The sequence below is a fragment of the Rhinolophus sinicus genome, linkage group LG09, assembly GCF_036562045.2.
Source record: "Rhinolophus sinicus isolate RSC01 linkage group LG09, ASM3656204v1, whole genome shotgun sequence".
Taxonomy (NCBI): Eukaryota; Metazoa; Chordata; class Mammalia; order Chiroptera; family Rhinolophidae; genus Rhinolophus; species Rhinolophus sinicus.
The window spans coordinates 33,364,530-33,384,818 of NC_133758.1; the positions used below are offsets into that span (position 1 = coordinate 33,364,530).

At 36.1% G+C, this 20,289-nt stretch overlaps 1 protein-coding gene and 1 non-coding gene across 2 annotated transcripts in view; one reads left to right on the forward strand and one right to left on the reverse strand.

Annotated features, from left to right (window-relative positions):
* The first annotated feature begins 1,163 nt into the window (after positions 1 to 1,163).
* On the forward strand, positions 1,164 to 1,265 carry LOC141567061 (U6 spliceosomal RNA). Its single transcript, XR_012489457.1, has one exon. It is a non-coding gene; the product is annotated as a U6 spliceosomal RNA (small nuclear RNA).
* A 4,113-nt stretch (positions 1,266 to 5,378) lies between these two features.
* Positions 5,379 to 20,289, reverse strand: part of RNF125 (ring finger protein 125) — a 33,034-nt gene continuing 18,123 nt past the window's right edge. The window contains exons 4-6 of the mRNA XM_019714082.2: positions 20,186 to 20,276; positions 11,653 to 11,760; positions 5,379 to 9,209 (exon numbers count right to left, since the gene is read on the reverse strand). Of these exons, the coding sequence (XP_019569641.2) occupies positions 9,123 to 9,209; positions 11,653 to 11,760; positions 20,186 to 20,276 (286 nt within the window). The 3' untranslated portion in view covers positions 5,379 to 9,122. The remainder of the gene's footprint in view (positions 9,210 to 11,652; positions 11,761 to 20,185; positions 20,277 to 20,289) is intronic.

Sequence of the window (20,289 nt, forward strand, 5' to 3'; positions counted from 1 at the left end):
TGGAGAAAGGAGAAGAAACCATAGGACAAGTACCATCTGCTGCTGGACATAGTTAATGAAGCAAAGAAGAGAACTACTGAGTCTCATGGGCATCATTTGGTTGACTTGGCAGTGGTGAAAATTCTATTGTCAAGTAATCTGGCTTTCTGATATTGCCTGTTGGGATCATTTCTATTGCCAGGGGAACACGTAAAAGTACGTCAGAGTAGCCAGGCCTGTTTGGGGAGAGAGAATTGTAAACTGTCATTTGCAGTTCAGTTTTTGTTAAAGGTATTGGGGTGCAAAAATGGTCTGAGGCTTAATAAGGAATGAAGACATTCTGCCCCATGGATTTTAATGAATCACAGGCCTGTTATACAGTCTAGGTTTTTGCTGGTGCTACAATTCTAATAAAATCTTAGTCACCTATCAGTTTCATTTTAGAGGAACTTGCTAAAAGTAAACACCAAAAACTTGGTCAGGTCAGCAGGGCTGTTAAATTGAAAAGCCAAGGCTGGGCTACACTCATAGATTTTCTGTTTGTCAGCAGGAACTCGGAGCAACACGTACCCAACTTACTCTGTTTGACAAACTTTGTCTTGGGACAGTATGAATGAAGGAAGCCGGCTGGGTTGGCAGAGAGCTTTTCTTTGTCTTCTAGAATATCATCCATCCCCAGAATGAATTCCAGTTCAGTGTACATTGCAATAGCAGTGTCATCCCGTTTGTCAGGAAGGGAGACAGTGTGAGGTACTGTGGGGTGACTCAGGGAGCCAGGGTACTCTAAATCCTCTGTTAATTCCTTCCCATTCTGGTTGCCAGGATCTCACACTCTCTCAGTCAGCATTTCAGTTTTATACACAGAAAGAGAACTGAATCAGAGAACTAGACTTCCACACTTCAGTCCAGCAAATGATTACTTCCTTGATTTGGACCTCAGCATTCTCAGTTCCCAGCTCTTATTTTTCTCTATCCAGACCCAGTAAAATCTAGATGGGAAGCATGCAAATTTCTTGTTGGTACTGAGGAAAAATCAACATAATCTGATGTATCAGTCTGGGTCCAATCAGGAAAGAGAAATGTGAATAGACACAGTAATTTTACTGAGAACATTTAATATCAAGAATTTTTAACTCTAATAGGGGATTGGCATAAGAAGTGGAGAACTTTAAAAAATATAGGGTTGAGTGCTCACTTGCTATACTAAAATTGGAACAATATAGAGAAGAGTAGGTTGGTCCCTGTGCAAGGATGAAACGCAAATTCATGAAATGGTTCATATTTTAAAAAAACAAACAAAAGGGATATAGCATTGAGATAAGAGTATCCAAAGAAGGACTACTACCGCCACCACTAGGGCTGAGATCCAGACCTTGCTAGAGAAGTCCCAGCGTGGCTCACTGATGGCAGAGAAGTCATTGTGGTGCCAGGCTGTGGAACTTGCTGGAAATCTGTCCTCTAGCATGGCAGGGAAAGCTATTTGTTCACAAAGAAGTATCTCATGGGAGGTATTCTGCTACAATGCCATCCAGAGGGATGCTGAAGGAAGCTTCTGTCTGCAGAGGGCTGATGACCACAGTCCCAGGCAGAAGCTGGGCTGGCACAGGGAGCTACAGGAAGCAAGCACACCAGAACTGGGAAACAAAACCATTTTCCTGTTGCAATTTCTCTCTAGTGCCCTCTATTTACTATCTAGTGCCTAAAATTTACTATTGTACCAGCCGGCAAAGGAAAAATATTGAAAGGGCCCACAATCATTTTCACACAGCAGGCAAAAAAAGAAGAAAAAAAAAGTAAATTTGGAGCTGAGAGTGGATAGGTTAAAAATTGGCATACATTTACTTGAGATCAAAAGCAAACCAGAGTTTCATTATAAAGGAAGTTGGAACCATAGAGCTCTTCCTATAGGGGTCTCCTGTGAACTTCCATAACCCTAGCTCCTCCCATAGCCTCCCCCGCCCCCACACTGCCTGATCCTGTTTCCTTCCAGTTCCAGCTCATCTTTATGACTATCTAGAAGACAGGTAGCAATTATACCCAGTGGGGATGAGAATTCCCACTGTTCTCCATTATCTGACTCAAATAACATAATATGTCTAATTAAAAGATGGCAGAGAAAAAGAGAATGGGGTCTTACTAGTTGAGTAATAAAAGACAGTATTCCTCTTGTAAAAAAAAAAAAGAAAATTAGCATACCGATGCAGACTCATTGTTGACATTTTGCTAAGTCCTCTAAAGCCTCCATGGCTATATACCTTGAGGCCAAAGGACTAAAGAAAATAGCTTAGGCAATTGTTTTACATCTGCGTACAAATCTTAAGTTCTCACCCCACAATGCAGGAATCTTTACTGTTCCAAGCCCAACCTGCCACGGATCAGCTAGTTCTCCAATTTCTCTGACGATCTAAAATAATTATCTCACTTCTGGTACTGATTTTTGTATCAGTTAGGACTCTTAAATTACAGAACCCCAACTTGACCTAGGATACAGAGATACTGCATGGAATCCACATTAATCAAATTTCTTTTGGTTGCAAGTGATAGAAATGCAAGTTAATAGCGTAAGCAATAAATAGAATTTTTCAGCTCATATCATTCCAGTGGTAAAGCTAAGATAATAAATATTTGAAACCAGAGGCTCAAAAAATATCACCAGGATTTAGTTTCTCACTTTCTCTTGGCTCTGCTTCGCTTGGGTTGACTTTAGCCTCTGGAAAACTCTTCCCTCCTGGTGATTCCCAAATGGTAAATTATTTGTGCACCAGATATTCAGTGTGAAAAAACAATAGCCTTACCAACAAGAACTGCTTTCTCTTCCTAAGAGTTTTTTCAAAAATCCTTTAAGTAATACTAATCCAGATTGGTGACTCAAATTAATAAATATCTAAGAGACTGTACAACCACTGCATACAGGGAAAAAAGAAGCAAACAAAGCTCACCACTGCATACAGGGAAAAAAGAAGCGAACAAAGCTCTATGCTTTAAACGTCATCGGAAGTCAGAGAGAGACCAGTGGGCAGAAAAAATAGCACCAGGGAGGCGAGTTGTTCAGTTTCTATATTTAAATACTTTATTTTTGAAACCTAAAGGGTTTGCCAGTGAGATAATACTTCTTTCCTAAACTTCACCGTCAATTATAATTTCCCAAACCAGGTGGCATAGAAATATATATACACCATGGCATTTGGTTTACCCACATACTTATTTTGTTTGTTTATTCTAGTAAAAAACATATAAAGTTCACCATTTTAACCATTTTTAAGAGTACAGCAGTGTTATGAACTATGAACCTTGTTATGCAACATGTCTCAAACTTTGTCATCTTGCAGAACTGAAACTCTGTCTATTGAACAACTCCTTTATCCCCCTCCCTCTGGCCCCTGGCAACCACCATTCTATTTTCTGTTTCTAAGAGTTTGACTAGTTTATACAGATTTTTTAATTAGAAAATTATTGTTTCTCTCTTTAAGGTAATTTTAAAATCAGCATGCCTCAAGGCTAAAATTTTTGTAGAACACACCCTTGAAATACTGTCAAAAGATAGTATGGGTTTACATGTAAGTCTTTGACCTTTGCATACATTTTTACAAATATGTCAAAGGGACAAAGTGAAATACAGTTAGAGGTATATCAAAATATAGTGGATATTAGAACTAAGCATTTTCTTCATTTTATCTGATTATCTGGATTAGCTAACTTTATCTGGCTACTTAACTGTAGCAAATTACTACACTGTATAATCTGGAGCAAATTAAACTCAGCAACTGTAATATATAATGTACAGTTGTCCTTCAGAATGTCCATACCTCTGATATTACTGAATGAAGACAAACTATCACTGCTTCTCCTAGAAGAGTTATGCCACTGGACTGAATCACTACTTTAGAACTCTGTCTAGGGGAGAGGTTGTCTAGTAGTTTGGTTCACTTGACAGGTGTATCTCTAAAGTGAAGAGATTCACCATGCTTGAAGACCTTATTAAGAACACGTTGGGTATACTTCTCAAACTATAATTTGTTCACTAATTTATACATCGGGTATTTATTGAGTGCCTATAGGTGCATAGCACTGTGCTAAGGTCTGGGGAAACAATAATTAGTAAGTTCAGACAGAGTGCTGCTCTCTTTATTACAATTTGGCTTCCCAGAGAGTCTGCAAGTGAGAAAAGAATATGTAGAGGAGCTAATGTGAGTGTTCTGATCCGCTTGGCAGCCATTCATTTTTTTCATTCAACAAACATGTTGCTATGGACTGAATGTTTGTGTGCCTCCAAACTTACTGTTGAAACCCCAATCCCCAATATGATGGTATTTAGCGATAGGGCCTGTGTTACGCGTGCAACCACTTCTCCAGCCTGTTATGGTGAGGGGAAGCACATGGTGATACACAAATGCCCTGAGATCACAGTAATCTGTCATTCTGAGGCTGGAGAATAAGCTGCCTGGAGAACAGCCAGGATCCACAGTAGACCTTAATTGAGTGCTGGGATTTGGGGGTTGTTTATAATCGCAGCATGACCTAATCTATCTTGACCAATCTTTTTGTGTGGTTCACAGAAATGCGGACGTTTGGCTGCTTTGAGGCAGTGATTAGCCTTAATCAAGATCCTTGCATGGTCTTCTCTGAAAGCTGCAGGATGACTGATTTTCCAGTTATAAGATACAAACAAATATTCCTTACTCTCAAGGATCTCAGACATAGGTGTCCTTCTGTAATATTTTGTCTCATTTACGTAAAGAACCTAGATGACAAAGGTTAAGTCTTCCCAACTCATCGTGAGTTCCCTCTTTCAGGATGTACTCAGCTAACAGAGTCATCAGAAGTCACGTCAATAACGCCTGTGTTCTGGCCTGTACCTCTTATGAAAAATCTAAAAAGCTTTCATGTTTGAGCATCTTCTGAACTGGGGTACACATAACAACCGCAGCCACCCAAAACAGTATGTATTTAGCAGAGAGTAGAGTATATAGAGTTAATCAGTTCATCTACATTTTACCTTTTAAATTTCAATGAAGCCCCTTGGAAGCAAAACCAGTAATAACTCCGTGGTGCTCAGGGTTCCCTTAACTTAACTCAGGGTTTCTAAACCTCAGCCCTACTGACACGTGGGGCAGGGTAATGCTTTGTTGTGAGTGGCTGTCCTGTACGTTGTAGAATGTTGAGCCGCACCCTTGGCCTCTACACACATCTAGCTAATAGCACACCCAAGTTAGCATAACCAAAAATGTCTCTAGACATGGCCTAATGTCCCCTGAGAGCTAAAATTGCGCCTATTTGAGAACTACTGGCCTAAATGAAGGTATATTTTTGTGATATTTTTGAATGATGACAATTTAAAAAGCATATTAGGTCTGTGTAAAAAATTATCAAGATCAATATTTAAGAATAGACACAATAGATATTTTAATGAAAGCAATGGTCCTGCCATTCTTTATTTCTCACAGTACATATTTACAGAAAATAAAAGAACTGTACATTTTAAATTCTGATCATTATACAGATTTTTTTTGCAGTTGAATAATAAAGGAATGAATTTCTTAATGACGTTTTAAAAATAACTTTAATACTTAAAGGTACAAATTATATGATTAACCTTCCATCACTGGAGTAAGCACCCAGTAAAAGTAATGAAGCAACAGCATTGGAGCCAGGGTGTCTTAGGAGATCTGACCTGGAATTATCTTTACTATAACATTCACAATCCAATTTTTCAACCTGTTTTAGAAACTTGGGTGAAAAAACACATGAAAAGAAAATCTCTGTAGGTGTTTGTAGGGTTAGAAGAATTTAGACTTTGAAAAATAACATGTGAATCAGATTCCCCTTATAAGGCCTTGAACAAGTTGCACCTGGAGATGCTATAAAGAAAGTGAAACTTCTTTTTGTTAGTAGTCAACAGCTTCAAATATTGGTTTTCATTTTTTTAAAAGCAATGAATTATAAGTTCCTTTTAAATAAAAGGTTGAAGGCACAGTAAAACAATGAATATTTACACTTGACCATTTTAGAACTCAATTCAAAAGGCAAAATAATTCAGGTGGCCAGCACCTAATTTGTCCTGTAGGTGGCAAAATGATCATAAGAGGAATCCAGGGACAGGATGCAGAATTGCGGCATTGAGGTTAATAGTGGTACGTGACTTAAAGCTTTACTAAAAATACAGCTTTTGGAATTTTGAATTTTTTCCCAAGTTTTACAGATTTAACGATGCCTTTTGTACTGCTCTGAATTAATGAAGATTTATTTCCTGGATAATCAATACTAATGGTCAGAAATATATTTTACTTTTCAGGGACTAAATTTTCAGTCTGATGATTACCACTGAAAAGTCCCTCTCCTTTTATGCTTGTTGTCCAACAGGTTTTGCTCCATTGGATGATCCATCCAAATTTGAAGAAAAGAGGTTGTGAAACTAAAAATCTGTTGTTACTTGTTCACAGCTGTGAAACCAAGCTTGAAATCAATATCTAAAAAGGAGGAAATAAAGTCCACTAACCTTCATCAACTTTGTGTTTTTCTAATTACCTTGTAGTGGATGGCAGAATAGTAAGCAAGACTTTTAAGAAATAATGGATAGTTTATTATAGAAAATGATGGGCGCCATGATTACGACTACATTTATGTCTAAGGAACAAAGAAGTTTATAATTACAATGAAAGAGCTAATTGCAGCCAAATAACATTTTAACTAGTCTTCATAGCTTCTTTGCTTGCTTTCCAGATGGAAACATTACTCTATGTCTTGGATTCATCATTTAAGAACCAGATATGAAAAAAAAAATTATCAAATAAGAGCTGGTGGCAAGCATTGAATATAGTTACTTGAAGAACTAAGACTAAATGGGGGACAAAGGGAAGGAGTAGAGTATGTTGTTACACCATACCATATGTGCATGAAAATGTTGTTTCAATATGTTCTGAAAATGTTGATATAGTACGACTTTAAAAAACAGTGGAAGAATGGGGAGAGCAAATTAAAAAATGTTTGTATGATAAAATATTATCATACTGGTAGTATTAGTATTGTTATTCTGAAACTGTTGCATGTTTCAGAGAAAATAATTGTGGGATATTCCAGTTGCCTTGTGTCTTTGAAAACCAGGATTCTTAGGATAGAAAAATGGACATGCAGCTGAAATAGAAAGGGATTAGGTAAAAACCCTGGAACACTCAATTTGATTTAAAAGCATCAAAATAAACTCATAAACTTTTATCTTAAAACAAAACAAAGATATAACCTAGCTCTCTCCTAGGAACAATGACAAATCTAGTAGCAATGGGCATAACAACCATGATTATGGTTTTGAAATTCCATTTCTCACTAAAAGTAATCAGGCTTCTTAGAGAAATGGCTCATTCCAAGTTTGGGGCAGGAAACATACACATTGAACCTGGAATATTTTGTCATATGAGACAGCAAGGAAGCTATTAAAAGGACTCAGAAATGACTGATGAGATACCCAATGAACAAAGACGGGGCAATTTGAGTTTTGATAATGTTTAAAATGGATGAAAGCCTATCAAATATGTTTGAATCCATGAGTTCATGATACTAAAAGTGATCACTGGAAGATGATAAGAAACAAGTTCATTATCTTGAAAATTGGTAAATAAAGGGAAAAATTCAAATATTTGTTTTCCCTTTCCTATATGAACATTACCACTAACCAAATCATAGATGTGGGGAAACATCTCTTTATAAAAACGTTTCAAGTAATAAATGAAAAAGAAATGACAGAATATTCTCCAACCCACAATAAACCAGTGGATCTAGGCACTTAGCACCAATTTCAGCTGACCTCACAAAAAGAGAGAACCAGATATTATGTACCCTCTGATGAAAGAACACACCATGACCTATAGTCTTGCCAAAAGACTATACCTGAGTCTGCTCAAACCTCTGGACCCATGTATCAATATCCAGAGGACAGAGGAACATACTGAATTGCACCATGAGTCTGCAATCAGTAAAATACAGATCATGGGGAAACTCTAAGTCACAAGACCATTTCTTCAATAGGTAAATTTTAAGGAAAAGAAAAAATGGGGAAGATGTCGATTAAAAAGTCATGTAAAAGATGTATATAATAAAAACAATTTTAAATGGATAAGATTAAAAATAGGGTATAGAGATACACACTTGGGTAATAAAATAATAAAGAAATGCAAGCAAGTGATTACTGTTGAAATCAATGTAGTGGTTACTTTTGTGGGGTTAGGGAAGAGGATTTGTGAACTGTGACAGGACACACAGAGGACATCCAGGGTGGCTGGCAGAGTTCTAAAAGAGCGTTTCCCTATAATAATGTAATGAGCTATACATTTTCTGTTTGGTTTTCAGTATTTGTTTTATTTTATAATTTTTCTAAAGGAAAAAATAAAAATAACACCAAAGCCCTTAACAGTTTTCCACTAAAAATTATGGACGTGAATACTTCTAATGTAAATATCAACTGATGGTTCTTAAGAAATTACCTATATTACAGAAATATTTCTAAATAAGCTACAAATATTTGAAAAATATAATATTAAAATTTTATGTGTACAGTTATAAAAAGTAAAAGACGTATATATTCCCAACAAAATGTATTTTGTTACAGTATTATGTTATATAGTTTGATTAAATGGACTTTGTTTACTTCCAAAATTTTCCTTTCCTACTCCCATACAAAGTTATTCATGTTATTCTATTAGAGATTAGAGCATGAGCATTGAAACATTTAATATTTCCTTGAATGTCCACAATTGTTTTACTTTCCATCTTTTTACATAGAACAAAGGTTAGTTATTTTGCCCAACCAGGATGGTAGTTATTAACATGTAGCATTACACACAGTGTCATCCGATTTGCAAATCAAGATCTTTCACCCACATACCCAGCCTTATGTCCTCTTTCCTATATTAATGGCTGATGGAGACTAATTTTTAAATGTCTAAGAATCTCAACAACGTAAAACAGATTTAAACCACCAAAATGAAAGCAGTTTTAAAATGCAATATGACAACAGACACATGGACAAATGTGTAACTGTGTTGTACATTTTTGCCCATCAAACGTTGACAATTTCCGTCCAACTGTTCAAGCAGCATATTAACAAATGGTGCAATTGTATGGTCTAGGCCTCTCCTTTCCTTTTAATAACATTATGTGGTGTTCGAGTGATTCACATATTCCAGAAGTGAGCGGTCTAAGACCCTTCGGATAAGAGCTTCCTCAATTATATTAAAATCCTACAATAAAGAAAAAATAATTAGAAACATATAATCAGAGACAATTTTCAGACACTGAAGGAGGAGGATCATTGAAATGCCTCATTTTGCAGGAAACTAAAGCCCTAAAGTTAGTGATCTGTCCCAGTGACAATCTTTAACAATTATTCAAGCCTATCATACAAAAATGTCAGAGAACCTAGGACTTTTGCTTTGGGTCCAGTGCATTTTCTATTTCATTTTACTGCCTGTCAAGTAACTAGTTATTGTCATAGTAAAATAGTCTTGAGATCTGGAATTTAAAATTTTTATCTGATTTACCTAGTAGTTTTTAGTCAACACTACAAATACTGGTCAAAGAGCTATGTTCCACATAAACATGTAATATGGAGTAAAGTTAAGACATTCCCATAGGTTTCACCAATCCCAGCAATACTAAATATGTACTTCTGAAAAAACTGTTGAAAACAAATCTCTTTCTCCTTGCCTTTGTACGGTCAAAATGGCATTCAAAACTTTACAGTCGGCACATTCTGTACACAAAACAAAAACTACTAAGAGCCCTATTTTCTGCAACCCATCTTCACTTCCTCAGTAAACTAAAACAACAACAACGAAAAAGTAAAAGCTTTGTTGGAAGTCCATTCTGAAACATAAAAGCATAAGGCAACTAAAATCCGGAAAAGAACCATATGGAATAGAAGAGCGCAGGATTTGGGACTCATTAGTGGCTGTTTCTTAGGTAATTTGTTAACCCCTGAGCTTCAGATATTTCACACCTAAGTGAGGATAATCATACAGTACTCCATTCACAGAAGTTGCTGCAAGGAATAAATGAGATAATATGCATAAAGTACCTAGCATAGTACTTGGTAGTTTAGGAAACAATAAAATCAAAACAAAGAACATTGCTTCAACCTCACTTCCATATCCAAGAATATGGTTTTCAGTGGAAGGAAAGTATTCTCATCAAAATGGCTTCATCCCAATCAATCCTGGATTCATACTTTGAAATATCTTGAGAAAATGGACTAGACATGAATAACCAGAACAAGTACAGAATCAACCTGGCTTTTAGGCCATTTTATGGAGCTAAAATAAAGAGGAAGTCCTATGTGCTATGAGAAATGAGAACACATAGACCAGAACCAGGTTCTGTTGAGGCCTTGTGTATTTTAGGGGACAGAAAAGATACTTGAGAGATGGAGCAGAGACTATGAAGCTTCTGTGGTGTAGCTTGTTCAATTCTTCAAGTGGTCCTTATATTCCCATTTATTCTCTCCCCATCTCCAACTTGCCTAACATGCAGGCCCAAAGAGTAAAAATTATTTTACATGCATGATCTCATTTAATCCTCTCAAAAACTTTTGGGAGTAGGTACTTTTACTATCTTCAGTTAACAAATGAACAGAGGCTCAGAGGTTAAATATCTTGCCGAAGGTCACACAGTTGTGACAGAGCTGTTAGTTATTTAAATGCAGATCAGGACCCAAGCTCTTTGTGCTGAATCTGGATAATCATAGTGGGCAGATCACAAAGCAAGGAGACATTTTTCAAGTGACAATTTTTAACAATTATTCAAGTCTATCTTGAAATAGCATTAAAAAAAAGAAAAATCACATGAAATTATATCCAAGTTGAAATTTAGCCTTTAACATTTCATGTATTTAGATAAAAGTAACAACAAAATATTCTATTTCAGAACATGGCTCTGAGTGATTTCCCCCCATAATAGGTTGAAAGGGACTCAGAGGACAACACATTACCCTCACCTGGCAACACACAGACCAAAGCACAATAAAAGCTACATTAACTTTTTGCTTGTTATCCATATGTTGGTAGTTATTGATGGGGGGGTGATGGGTATATGGGGATTCAGTATACTATTCTGTCTACTTCTGAATGAGTGGAAAATATTTCCATAATTCTTTTAGGTTTAAAAGTTCAATAAGAGTTTTGTGTTTTATAAAATTTAAATTAAAAGTAATGCCTGTGTGTCTTACTACACTGATACCGACTATCTGTACTTAATGTATCTGTTAACAGCCATTCAATGTACTATAAAAGCAACTGGACGCAGAGCAAATTCTCTGAGTCATTTTATTACTGATATGATTTCCCTTCAGCTATATAAATCTTCAAGTTCATAAAAATTATAAGTATGCGTAGGGAGGGAGTAGAGTAGAAACTAAAATAATTGGAAAGTGAAATCTGGCTCCTTATACAACGGATAATTATATAGGTCACGAAGAAAATAATTTTGTCTAAGGCAAAAATATTATTAATAGTCAAATAATATGAACAGTCAAATTTATAAAACACTATTTTTATGATTTCTTAATGGCAATATACATTATTTTACTATATACATATTTTTCCTCTATAATTTTATTCATTTGGATTAAAAAGGTAAGCTTAACACAGATAGCACAAAGTCAATGTAAAAGTAAAAAAATATACTTACTATGAAATCGTCATAAAACAGAGTGTGACTGACTTGCAAATGTCTTATTAAACTGCCACTGAAACTGTTTGGATTCTCATTAGGTATTAAACGGCAAAGTGGACAGAACTAGAAATAAACAAGACCAAGAGTTCAAGAAAGAATTTAAAATAATTATTAGTGTCAGAATTAAAAAATTAAATAACCATCAACAAAGTGAATTTTAATTTTATGAATCTATTGACCATACCTCAGTATGATGTTTTAAAATTGCACACATTAAAGCAAGCAAAATTAAACAAATAAAATTGCATTTGTTCTTCATACACATTTCTTGTATATTAACAGTATAGCTGTTTGTTTCCTCTTTATCAATTGATTATTTAAACAATATTACAGTTAGTAGATATACTGTAATTTACTTAGTTGCCTAGCTCTTGAAATACTTAAGTTTTTTTGTATGTGAATATTTTTATTATAAATGATATTATCTGTAGTGTTTATCTTTGGGGGGGGTTATTTTCTTAGGATAAATAACCAGAAATGAAGATTAGTAGGTCAAAGTTTATGAACATTTATGGTTCATAATATCTATTGCTCTAAAGTTTTGTATTGCCACCAGCAATATAGATCATAGCACACCAGCATCAGTTATTAATATTTACACATATGTTCCTAATTCAATAGCCATTGACGGGTCTTTAAAAAAACTTTCATTTTGAAATATTTATAAACACAAGAAATTGCAAAAATAATGCAGAGAGGTCCCATGTCCCATCACTCAGCTTTTATGTAACATCTTACATAACTGTATAGTATCAAAACCAGGAAATTGGCAATTAACTGGGCTACAGATCTTACTTAGGTTTCACCAATTTTTGCATGAATTCATTTTTTGGGTGTGTGTATAGTTCAATGAAATTTCATCACATGTATAAATTCATATAACCATGAACAGAATCAAGATACAGAGCTATTCTTTCATTACAAAGGAACTGTCTTATACTATCCCTTTACTTCCTCTTTCTCCCTAACGCTGGCATCCACTGATCTGTTCTCCGCCTCTATAAATTTCACCATTTAGAGGATGTTCTATAAATAGAACTATACAGTATTTAATCTTTTGAGAGTGGCATTTTTCAATGAGCATAATAACCTTGAGATTCATCCAAGTCGTTGCATGCATCAATAATAGTTCCTTCCTTTTTACTGCTAGCAGTATTCCACGGTGTGGATGTACCACAGTTTATCCATTTACTTTCTGAAGGACAATTTGTTGTTTACAGTTTTTGGCTGCTACAAATAAAACTGCAGTGAACATCCGTGTACAGATATTTGCATAAACATGTTTTCATTTCTCTAGGACAAATTTCCAGGAGTGTGATTGCTGGTCATATGGTGAGTTTTATGGTTAACTTTGTAAAAAACTGCCAAACTGTTTTCCAGAGTGGCTATACAATTTTACATTCCCACCACAATGTGTGAATCATCCAGTTTTTCCTCATTCTTGTCAGCACTTGGTACTGTCAATATTTTTTTATTTTAGTTATTTGGATAGGTGTATAGTAGTATCTCATCATGGTTTTAATTTGCACTTCCCTAATGGTTACTATAAACAATTCTCTTAACATATACTACTTTATTGCATTTTTAAGCTAGGGTTTTTTTAATTCAATTTTTTCCTGTACTCATTTTTAAAAATATGAGACGCAGAATCATGACTGAGTGCTAAGTATGTGGTAGGTATTAAATTAGGTGGTATTTTCATTTGATCCTCACAACAACCCAAGGAATTATTATCCTTATTTTGTTGATGAACCCAATTTCAGGGAGGAAAAAATTAGCTTAAATGTACACCACTATGAGAACTGGAATCTAGGCTGCTAATAGACAATCCAATGTTCTTTTCATATTATAACAGTGTCTTAATTTATCAGCTTGGATGATGCTTTAAAATTTAAATTTAAATGAGGTCTTTATGTAATTCTTTTCTTTCTTATATTTTATGGGGGTCCCAGTTTCAATATGCTCAATTTCTGTAAATAAGGTCTATTTCTGAATTGTACTCTGCTCCATTCTTTTTCCTATTTTTAATAAAATTACTATTTTAATTTAAATTAGTATTGCTTTATAATCAATAATGACTTTCTAATGCTTTAGCTATCTTAGTTAAACATCAATATTGGCTATTCCAAGATAGCACTTAATCTACCCTGGGACTCCTGTGCAGGAATGAGACCAGAGCTGAGACCAAGGAATATTTTATCAGAAAAGCAACAATAATTTTTTGTGGCATGGGAGAAGGAACACTAATTATAGAAATGTGTTCAGTCAACACTTATTATTGTGCCTCTACTACGTGCTAGGCTCGTGGGATATGGAATCCAATATGACAGGGTTGTGTTGTATGGCCTTTGAAGTCAGAGCACCCGGGGTTCAAATCCTAGCACCAGCTTTTACTAGCTGTCAGCACTTAAGTCCCCTCTGCTGTGAAATGGAGATACCACCCTCTACCTGGTAGAGTAGTTATGTCTAGAGATAATGTCCTTAATGTGCCAGGTACATATTAGGCATTTAATAAATGCCATATACTTACTACTATTTGATCCCTGTCCTTGAGGAGCTGGGGTTCCCTGAGTGAAGAAACTACATGCATCCTGTTCATCCTTGCATTCCCCGTACCCAGAAAATAGTTTCCAATTTCATCCCAGCCTCTCACAGACTTAAACTTGGCAAGGAATGAATCTTAACCTCTAAAAATGAGAATTATCTCTGTTCTGTAGGGTTGTTGGTAGATTTAAAATACCATGTCATTTAACATAATGAAGCTCAGTCATTATATCAGCTTGGCACAAATAATAAATGGCTACTATTATTATCACTGAAGCAGATACTTTCTATACAGCACAGCAAGTTCTATATTCAAGCTATGAACAGACGACTGTTCAAGACCTGAAAAGGGAATCATTAGTTTTGCCTAGGAAATCAGGAAAGGATTCAGCTGAGTTGCTGGTAACTGAAATGAGACTTGAAGAATGAGCCAGTCACGTCCAGGGAGGAGCATAACAGGCAGCGGAGTCAATGCGGGAAAAGGCAGGGAATTCTACAAAGAAAGAAAAATTCTTCTACTCACATCTGCTCATGTAACAGAGTAATTGGGCTAGTTAGGGACAGAGGAAGAACTAGGGGTACTAAGTTGATATACAGAATCAAATGAGAGCCCCCTTTCAACTATATACCTCTCCTTTCTTCAATTCAGATACAACCACCTTCTCTCCCCAGGGGGATTCTCAGCCACCCTCAGGAATCACTGTTAACTAACAGGAAAGTAAGAATGACTCAGTTTAGCATCATACCCTTTGGGTGTGCTGGGACAGAGAAAAGGTTGAGAATTGCCAATGTAAGGGCTTCTGAGAATCCATAAAATGTTCACAAATCAGCATAGGAACATATGACCTTTGATCATTAGTGTCCTGGATGTGAGCGTCTAATGGAGGTGCATCAGGACATGATTCCCCAAACCCATCACCCCAAATAACAAAGGTACAGAATGGATTTGATGCTGCTCCATGGAGCTAAGCCCTTCTGTCCCCATCCCAGTCTTTCTGAACTGATCCTTACTGGGTTCCTCAAAAGGCACCCTTCCCTTATCCCATTAAGAATAAGGGTAATATAGCTGAAAGAACACAACTAATGGGGATAGTCTACCTTCCAGTTCACCAAACCTTGATTTCCACCCCTCATGGTGAATGAGGTATATTTTATACTGTAAAAGTTGAATTCTGTTTCTAAAGTCCGTGCATGACTGACTTAATGAAGAATAGAAAAATTGGATGGGAGAATTTTATTTTCTTCTAGTACCCCCTTTTAGGTTCTAAAAGCACAGATGCCATGCAACATTGTATTTTACAGTCGAGTGGTTTCAGTCGCCAAATACTGTCTATGTCACTAATAGCAATGACCTTTAATGAAGAGCATATTCTGTCAAGACCTGAATTCCGAAGATGGAGTCTAAGAGTACAAGTATAAAAGAGTTGGAAGACAGTGAAGTTATGTTATAATACAAATATTTCAAGATGCAAAAGATCTAATCCTTTGGAATTTTTATGACAAGGGACATTCAGCTCTATCTGTGGTTTAGATGAACCTCTACAGCAACTCAGCTGATTATAGGACATTTTCTTTGTGATGGCAAATGGCATTTGGGGGAAGAAATTAAAGATTATTGAATCCAATACCAAAAGAAAAGAGATATGCACTGAAAATAATTACAGGCAAATATGTAGCCAGAATCAAAGTACCAGAATGCATACCTAATATAGTAAGAGTTTGAAAGCAAATCTAATGAAGATCTTTCTCCCTTCCAAAACGTTTATGCACATACACCCTCACTGCCCAGTTAAGTTGCAGATATTCTAAATGGCCATGGAAATAAACTGTTGTGGAGACGAGTGGCTCAGGCTGGAGACACCACAATTTATGTTCCAAACAATAGAAGTCCCATCTATTCCCTTCAGAAATGCATCTTTGGAGCAAGGCTTCGGAAAATAAAGAACTACTAGAACTTTTGAACCTGAGTGGATGGAATTATGGTGTGTTTTTTTTTTTTAATATCCTGTGTTTTTCATATCACTACATCCTATTCTGTGCTAGGTTCTCTGCCAAGAACTGGACATGGAGCGTTGAACAAAGGAGTGAATGAAGTTCAGTGACTTTGTGAGTCTAACAATTTAGAGGGAGAGACAGACATGAAATGAATACACAATTACAAACTGTGGTGAACAAGAAGCAAAGACGAGAGAAAAGCAAGAGCTGAAATTAATTGGGGTGTCGAAGAGGGCTTCCCGAGGAAGTGAGATTTAAGCCGAGCTCGAAAAGATAAATAAGAGTCAACCAGTGAAAGAAAGGGCACATTGGGCAGACAGAATAGCCAGAAAGTACAGTTCTTGCTAAAATGTTTTTCCTTTACAAGATAAAATACCAAATTTCTCTCAAGTGGTCTCATAAATCAATCTGAAGCATGCTGTTTGTGTCATTTGCCTCCTTTGAGTTATTATATTCCACAGACATAATTTTCCAAAAAAAATTAAACATAGAGTAAAATTACTGTATGACAAAAAGGAGCTCTTGGCTTTTATGGTGCATATGAAAAAAGTCAAAATCCCCGATGTTCTTAACCTACCACCCAGGTTTGAGCAACTCAGAAAGAGAAGATTATTGTTTTGATCTCTGAATTATCTAATTATTTCTGGAAGGCAGAATCATTTCCCCAAGTTTCTAACTGCCATGAAACTTCTTATACCAGGTAAGTCAGAGGTCATCACTGAACTTATCTGTAGGCAAAACCAGCAATCAAGTTGTTTAAAGCAACATTTCCTTGCTAACTTCCACACCAACCCAGAATCAGCCTCGGACTTTCCCCTCCTTCTACCAGACTTAACCCAGCACTTCTACCTGGGTGTTTCCCCTACTTGACCCCATTGGGGATCCCTAAGCACATGAACCTCTGCCATGCTACAGTATCCACCTCCAGCCTTTTCATAACCACAGCGTACATCTGACTTCTAGTGGCTTTAGATCCTTCAGAGTGACATGTGTCTTGAACTTGTACTCAAGAGTGAAACACTAAGAGGAAACCTAAAGGTCTTCTGTTCCAGTGGCCATTTCTAGACGGCCTGAGTGTATTATAGGACCCTGGATCTTCTGAATAATCTGCTCCTGCCTCAAGGTTGTGAGAACACCCCGGTCTTATAAAATTTTATCACTTGAGCCCCCCTACCCCTCCCAACTTGGGTTCCCCGACTGTGAGAATACATAGCTTCCTCTGAGAAATCTCCTCTAGCCTTGATTTTACATATAGTTGCAAAAGTGGTACTAACCCACCATTATCATCACTGCCCTCTTTTATTTATGGGGTGAACACCATGTGACAGTGCTTCCTTCATGTGCCTGATTCATTTACTGCTACCCTGCGATCCCTATTTTACAAATGAAACAGAGGCAGGGAGGTTAATGGGATTTGCACCAAAGCTTTTCTCCTCCAAAGCCTAGGCTTTTAACTACTAAAGTCCATGGGCAATCTGATCCCGCCATTCCTGCTTTATTTCTCTCCTTAGGATGGCTTTCTTCAATGACCTAATCACAGAAGACCTAGCCTCCATGGACTCCCTTCAATCTGATGGCCAAACTGAGCAGCAAGCACATGGACTGGATTTCTGCTGGAGCAGGTACATAGTACCAATGGCTGTACCAGTATGTGGTCTGCTGTAGATTGCTGCTATGACGCAGCAGCAGCCTATGGTCCAGAGTGTCTGGTGTTCCTCCAGCCAGAGCAGCACCCTGGGCACTCTGGTCAGCGCTCAGGCTCTATCAATAATACCTTCTTCATAGCAATTGCTAGGAGGAGACAAAGACACACTTAGACCTCAGTAAATGGTAGCCATTATTATGCCATCCCAACGCTTTTTTCTAACTTCCTCTAGCTCCCCAGGGACCTATCATAAAACATCCCCTTAGCCTAGTTCCTCCCACAGAGCAACTAGAGCAGGAAAAGGCCATAACAATCACCCCGCACGCCCACCATGTATCAAGTTCCTAGCTAGCCATTTCAAGAATCAAACCATAAGCCATTAGGATCAATAATAAACACCTTTGATTGCATTGTGTGGCTTTACTCGTGAACTTGCTAGTGGAGCACAGGGGTTCACCATGCAGACCCTGGAGCTAGACTACGATGTTCAAATTGTGGCTTACCAGCTGTGTGACCTTATAAAACTTCCTTAACCTTTCTGAGCCTCAGTTTATCATTTGTAAAATGAGGATAATAATCACAACTATCTCAGTACTGTTGTGAGGACAATTTGTACCAATCTATCTATCTACCCTGTTACCCCGAAAATAAGACCTAGCTGGACAGCTCTAATGCGTCTTTTGGAGCAAAAATTAACATAAGACCTGGTATTATATTATATTATATCATATCATATCATATCATATCATACCCAGTCTTATATTATAGTAAAATAAGACCAGGTCTTACATTAATTTTTGCTCCAAAAGACACATTAGAGTTGATTGTCTGGCTAGCTCTTATTTTCGGGGAAACACGGTATCTATCTATCTATCATCTATCTATCTATCTCTGTATCTATCTATCTAATATATTTCAATCTCATCCATTTTCCAAAAATGATTTTATGGGGGAAAATAAAACAACACCTAAAATCCAAATTAAAAAAAACACCAAAACTCATATATATAAAACCAACACATATACACACATTTGTGTGTGTGTGTACACACACACATACACATGCACATATACAAACATATGTATACGTATGTAATATACTCTTATAACTAAACTAAAATTCAAAATAATCTTCAAGATATAATTTTTTATCTGTTAAGCCTGGGTAATTTTTAAATAAGTATATACAATCTTAGACAGGTTAATATGAAAGTGTTTTATTCATAAATTGCTGAAAACATAAATTGACTCAAACTTTTTGGAATGTATTTTGTAAGTGTATTTCAAGAATTATTAAAAAGTTTGCCCTCTTGGTCCCAGAAATATCAATGTAAGAAATTTCCTCCTAGGAAAAAAATCCAGTAAAAGAAGAAGTTTAAATGTACAAGAATATAAATTCAAATTGTAAAAACTAGCAATTAATTCAAGTGCTCAAAAATAGTAAAATGGCTAAGTAAATGATGATGTAGCCATCACCCTGGTTTAGCTCACAACTATACAGACATAAAAATCATAAAAGCCATATCGCAAAGTAGAACTAAAATGTCAGGTTGAAAAGAAAAAGAGCAGCATTCACTATGCATCTAAGAAATGATGAGTAATATATATATTTAATGTACAGGTATATGGATAAATATCCAGACTAAGAAATAAAATAATATATTGATTAATGAAAATGAATGACTTTCTACTTTTAATTTCTAGTGTATTTTCATAACAACTTTATTTGCATTATTAAAAAATGTTTTTAACTTAGGACGTGATCACAGTTAGTTTACAAAGGTAAATCTTAACTGTGCATTTTGGGTCTTCTTAGTTGATTATAACCATGATTATCTGTAAGAGATAATGTTGTCTAATTTCATAAATGAATGAGTGATTGCACATTAGTAATTCTTATCCGTTTCAATTCAATACTTTCACATTTTGTTAATGTCAGAATTATCATAACCTTGACATAAATTATCCTTTATATCTATAAATAGAAGCTATCAGATGGATTTTCTAATGTTTATTGAATTTAGACTTTGCAGAAATATACACAGGGTGCCAAAAATATGTATACACATTTTTAAGAAAGGAAAAAACACATTAAAATTGTAGTATTCAATATATATCTATAACAAAAGATGAATACAAGTCACGTTTGACTTCTACAATTACAAGAGGTGCTCAAAGTGGTGGCTACCATCATCATCCAGACACTTCTGATTACAGTGAACTACTGCTTGATCAACGTTGACCAAAGTGTCCACTTGTATATGTATTTTTTGGCACCCCCAGTACAGTAACAAAAATCCTTACCACAAGTCTCCTTTCTGATCTGTGATGAGTAATACAATGATCCAGCAAGCTGTCTTCATCCAGTTCCCTCTGACAAAATGGACAGAGACACCTAGAAATGCATA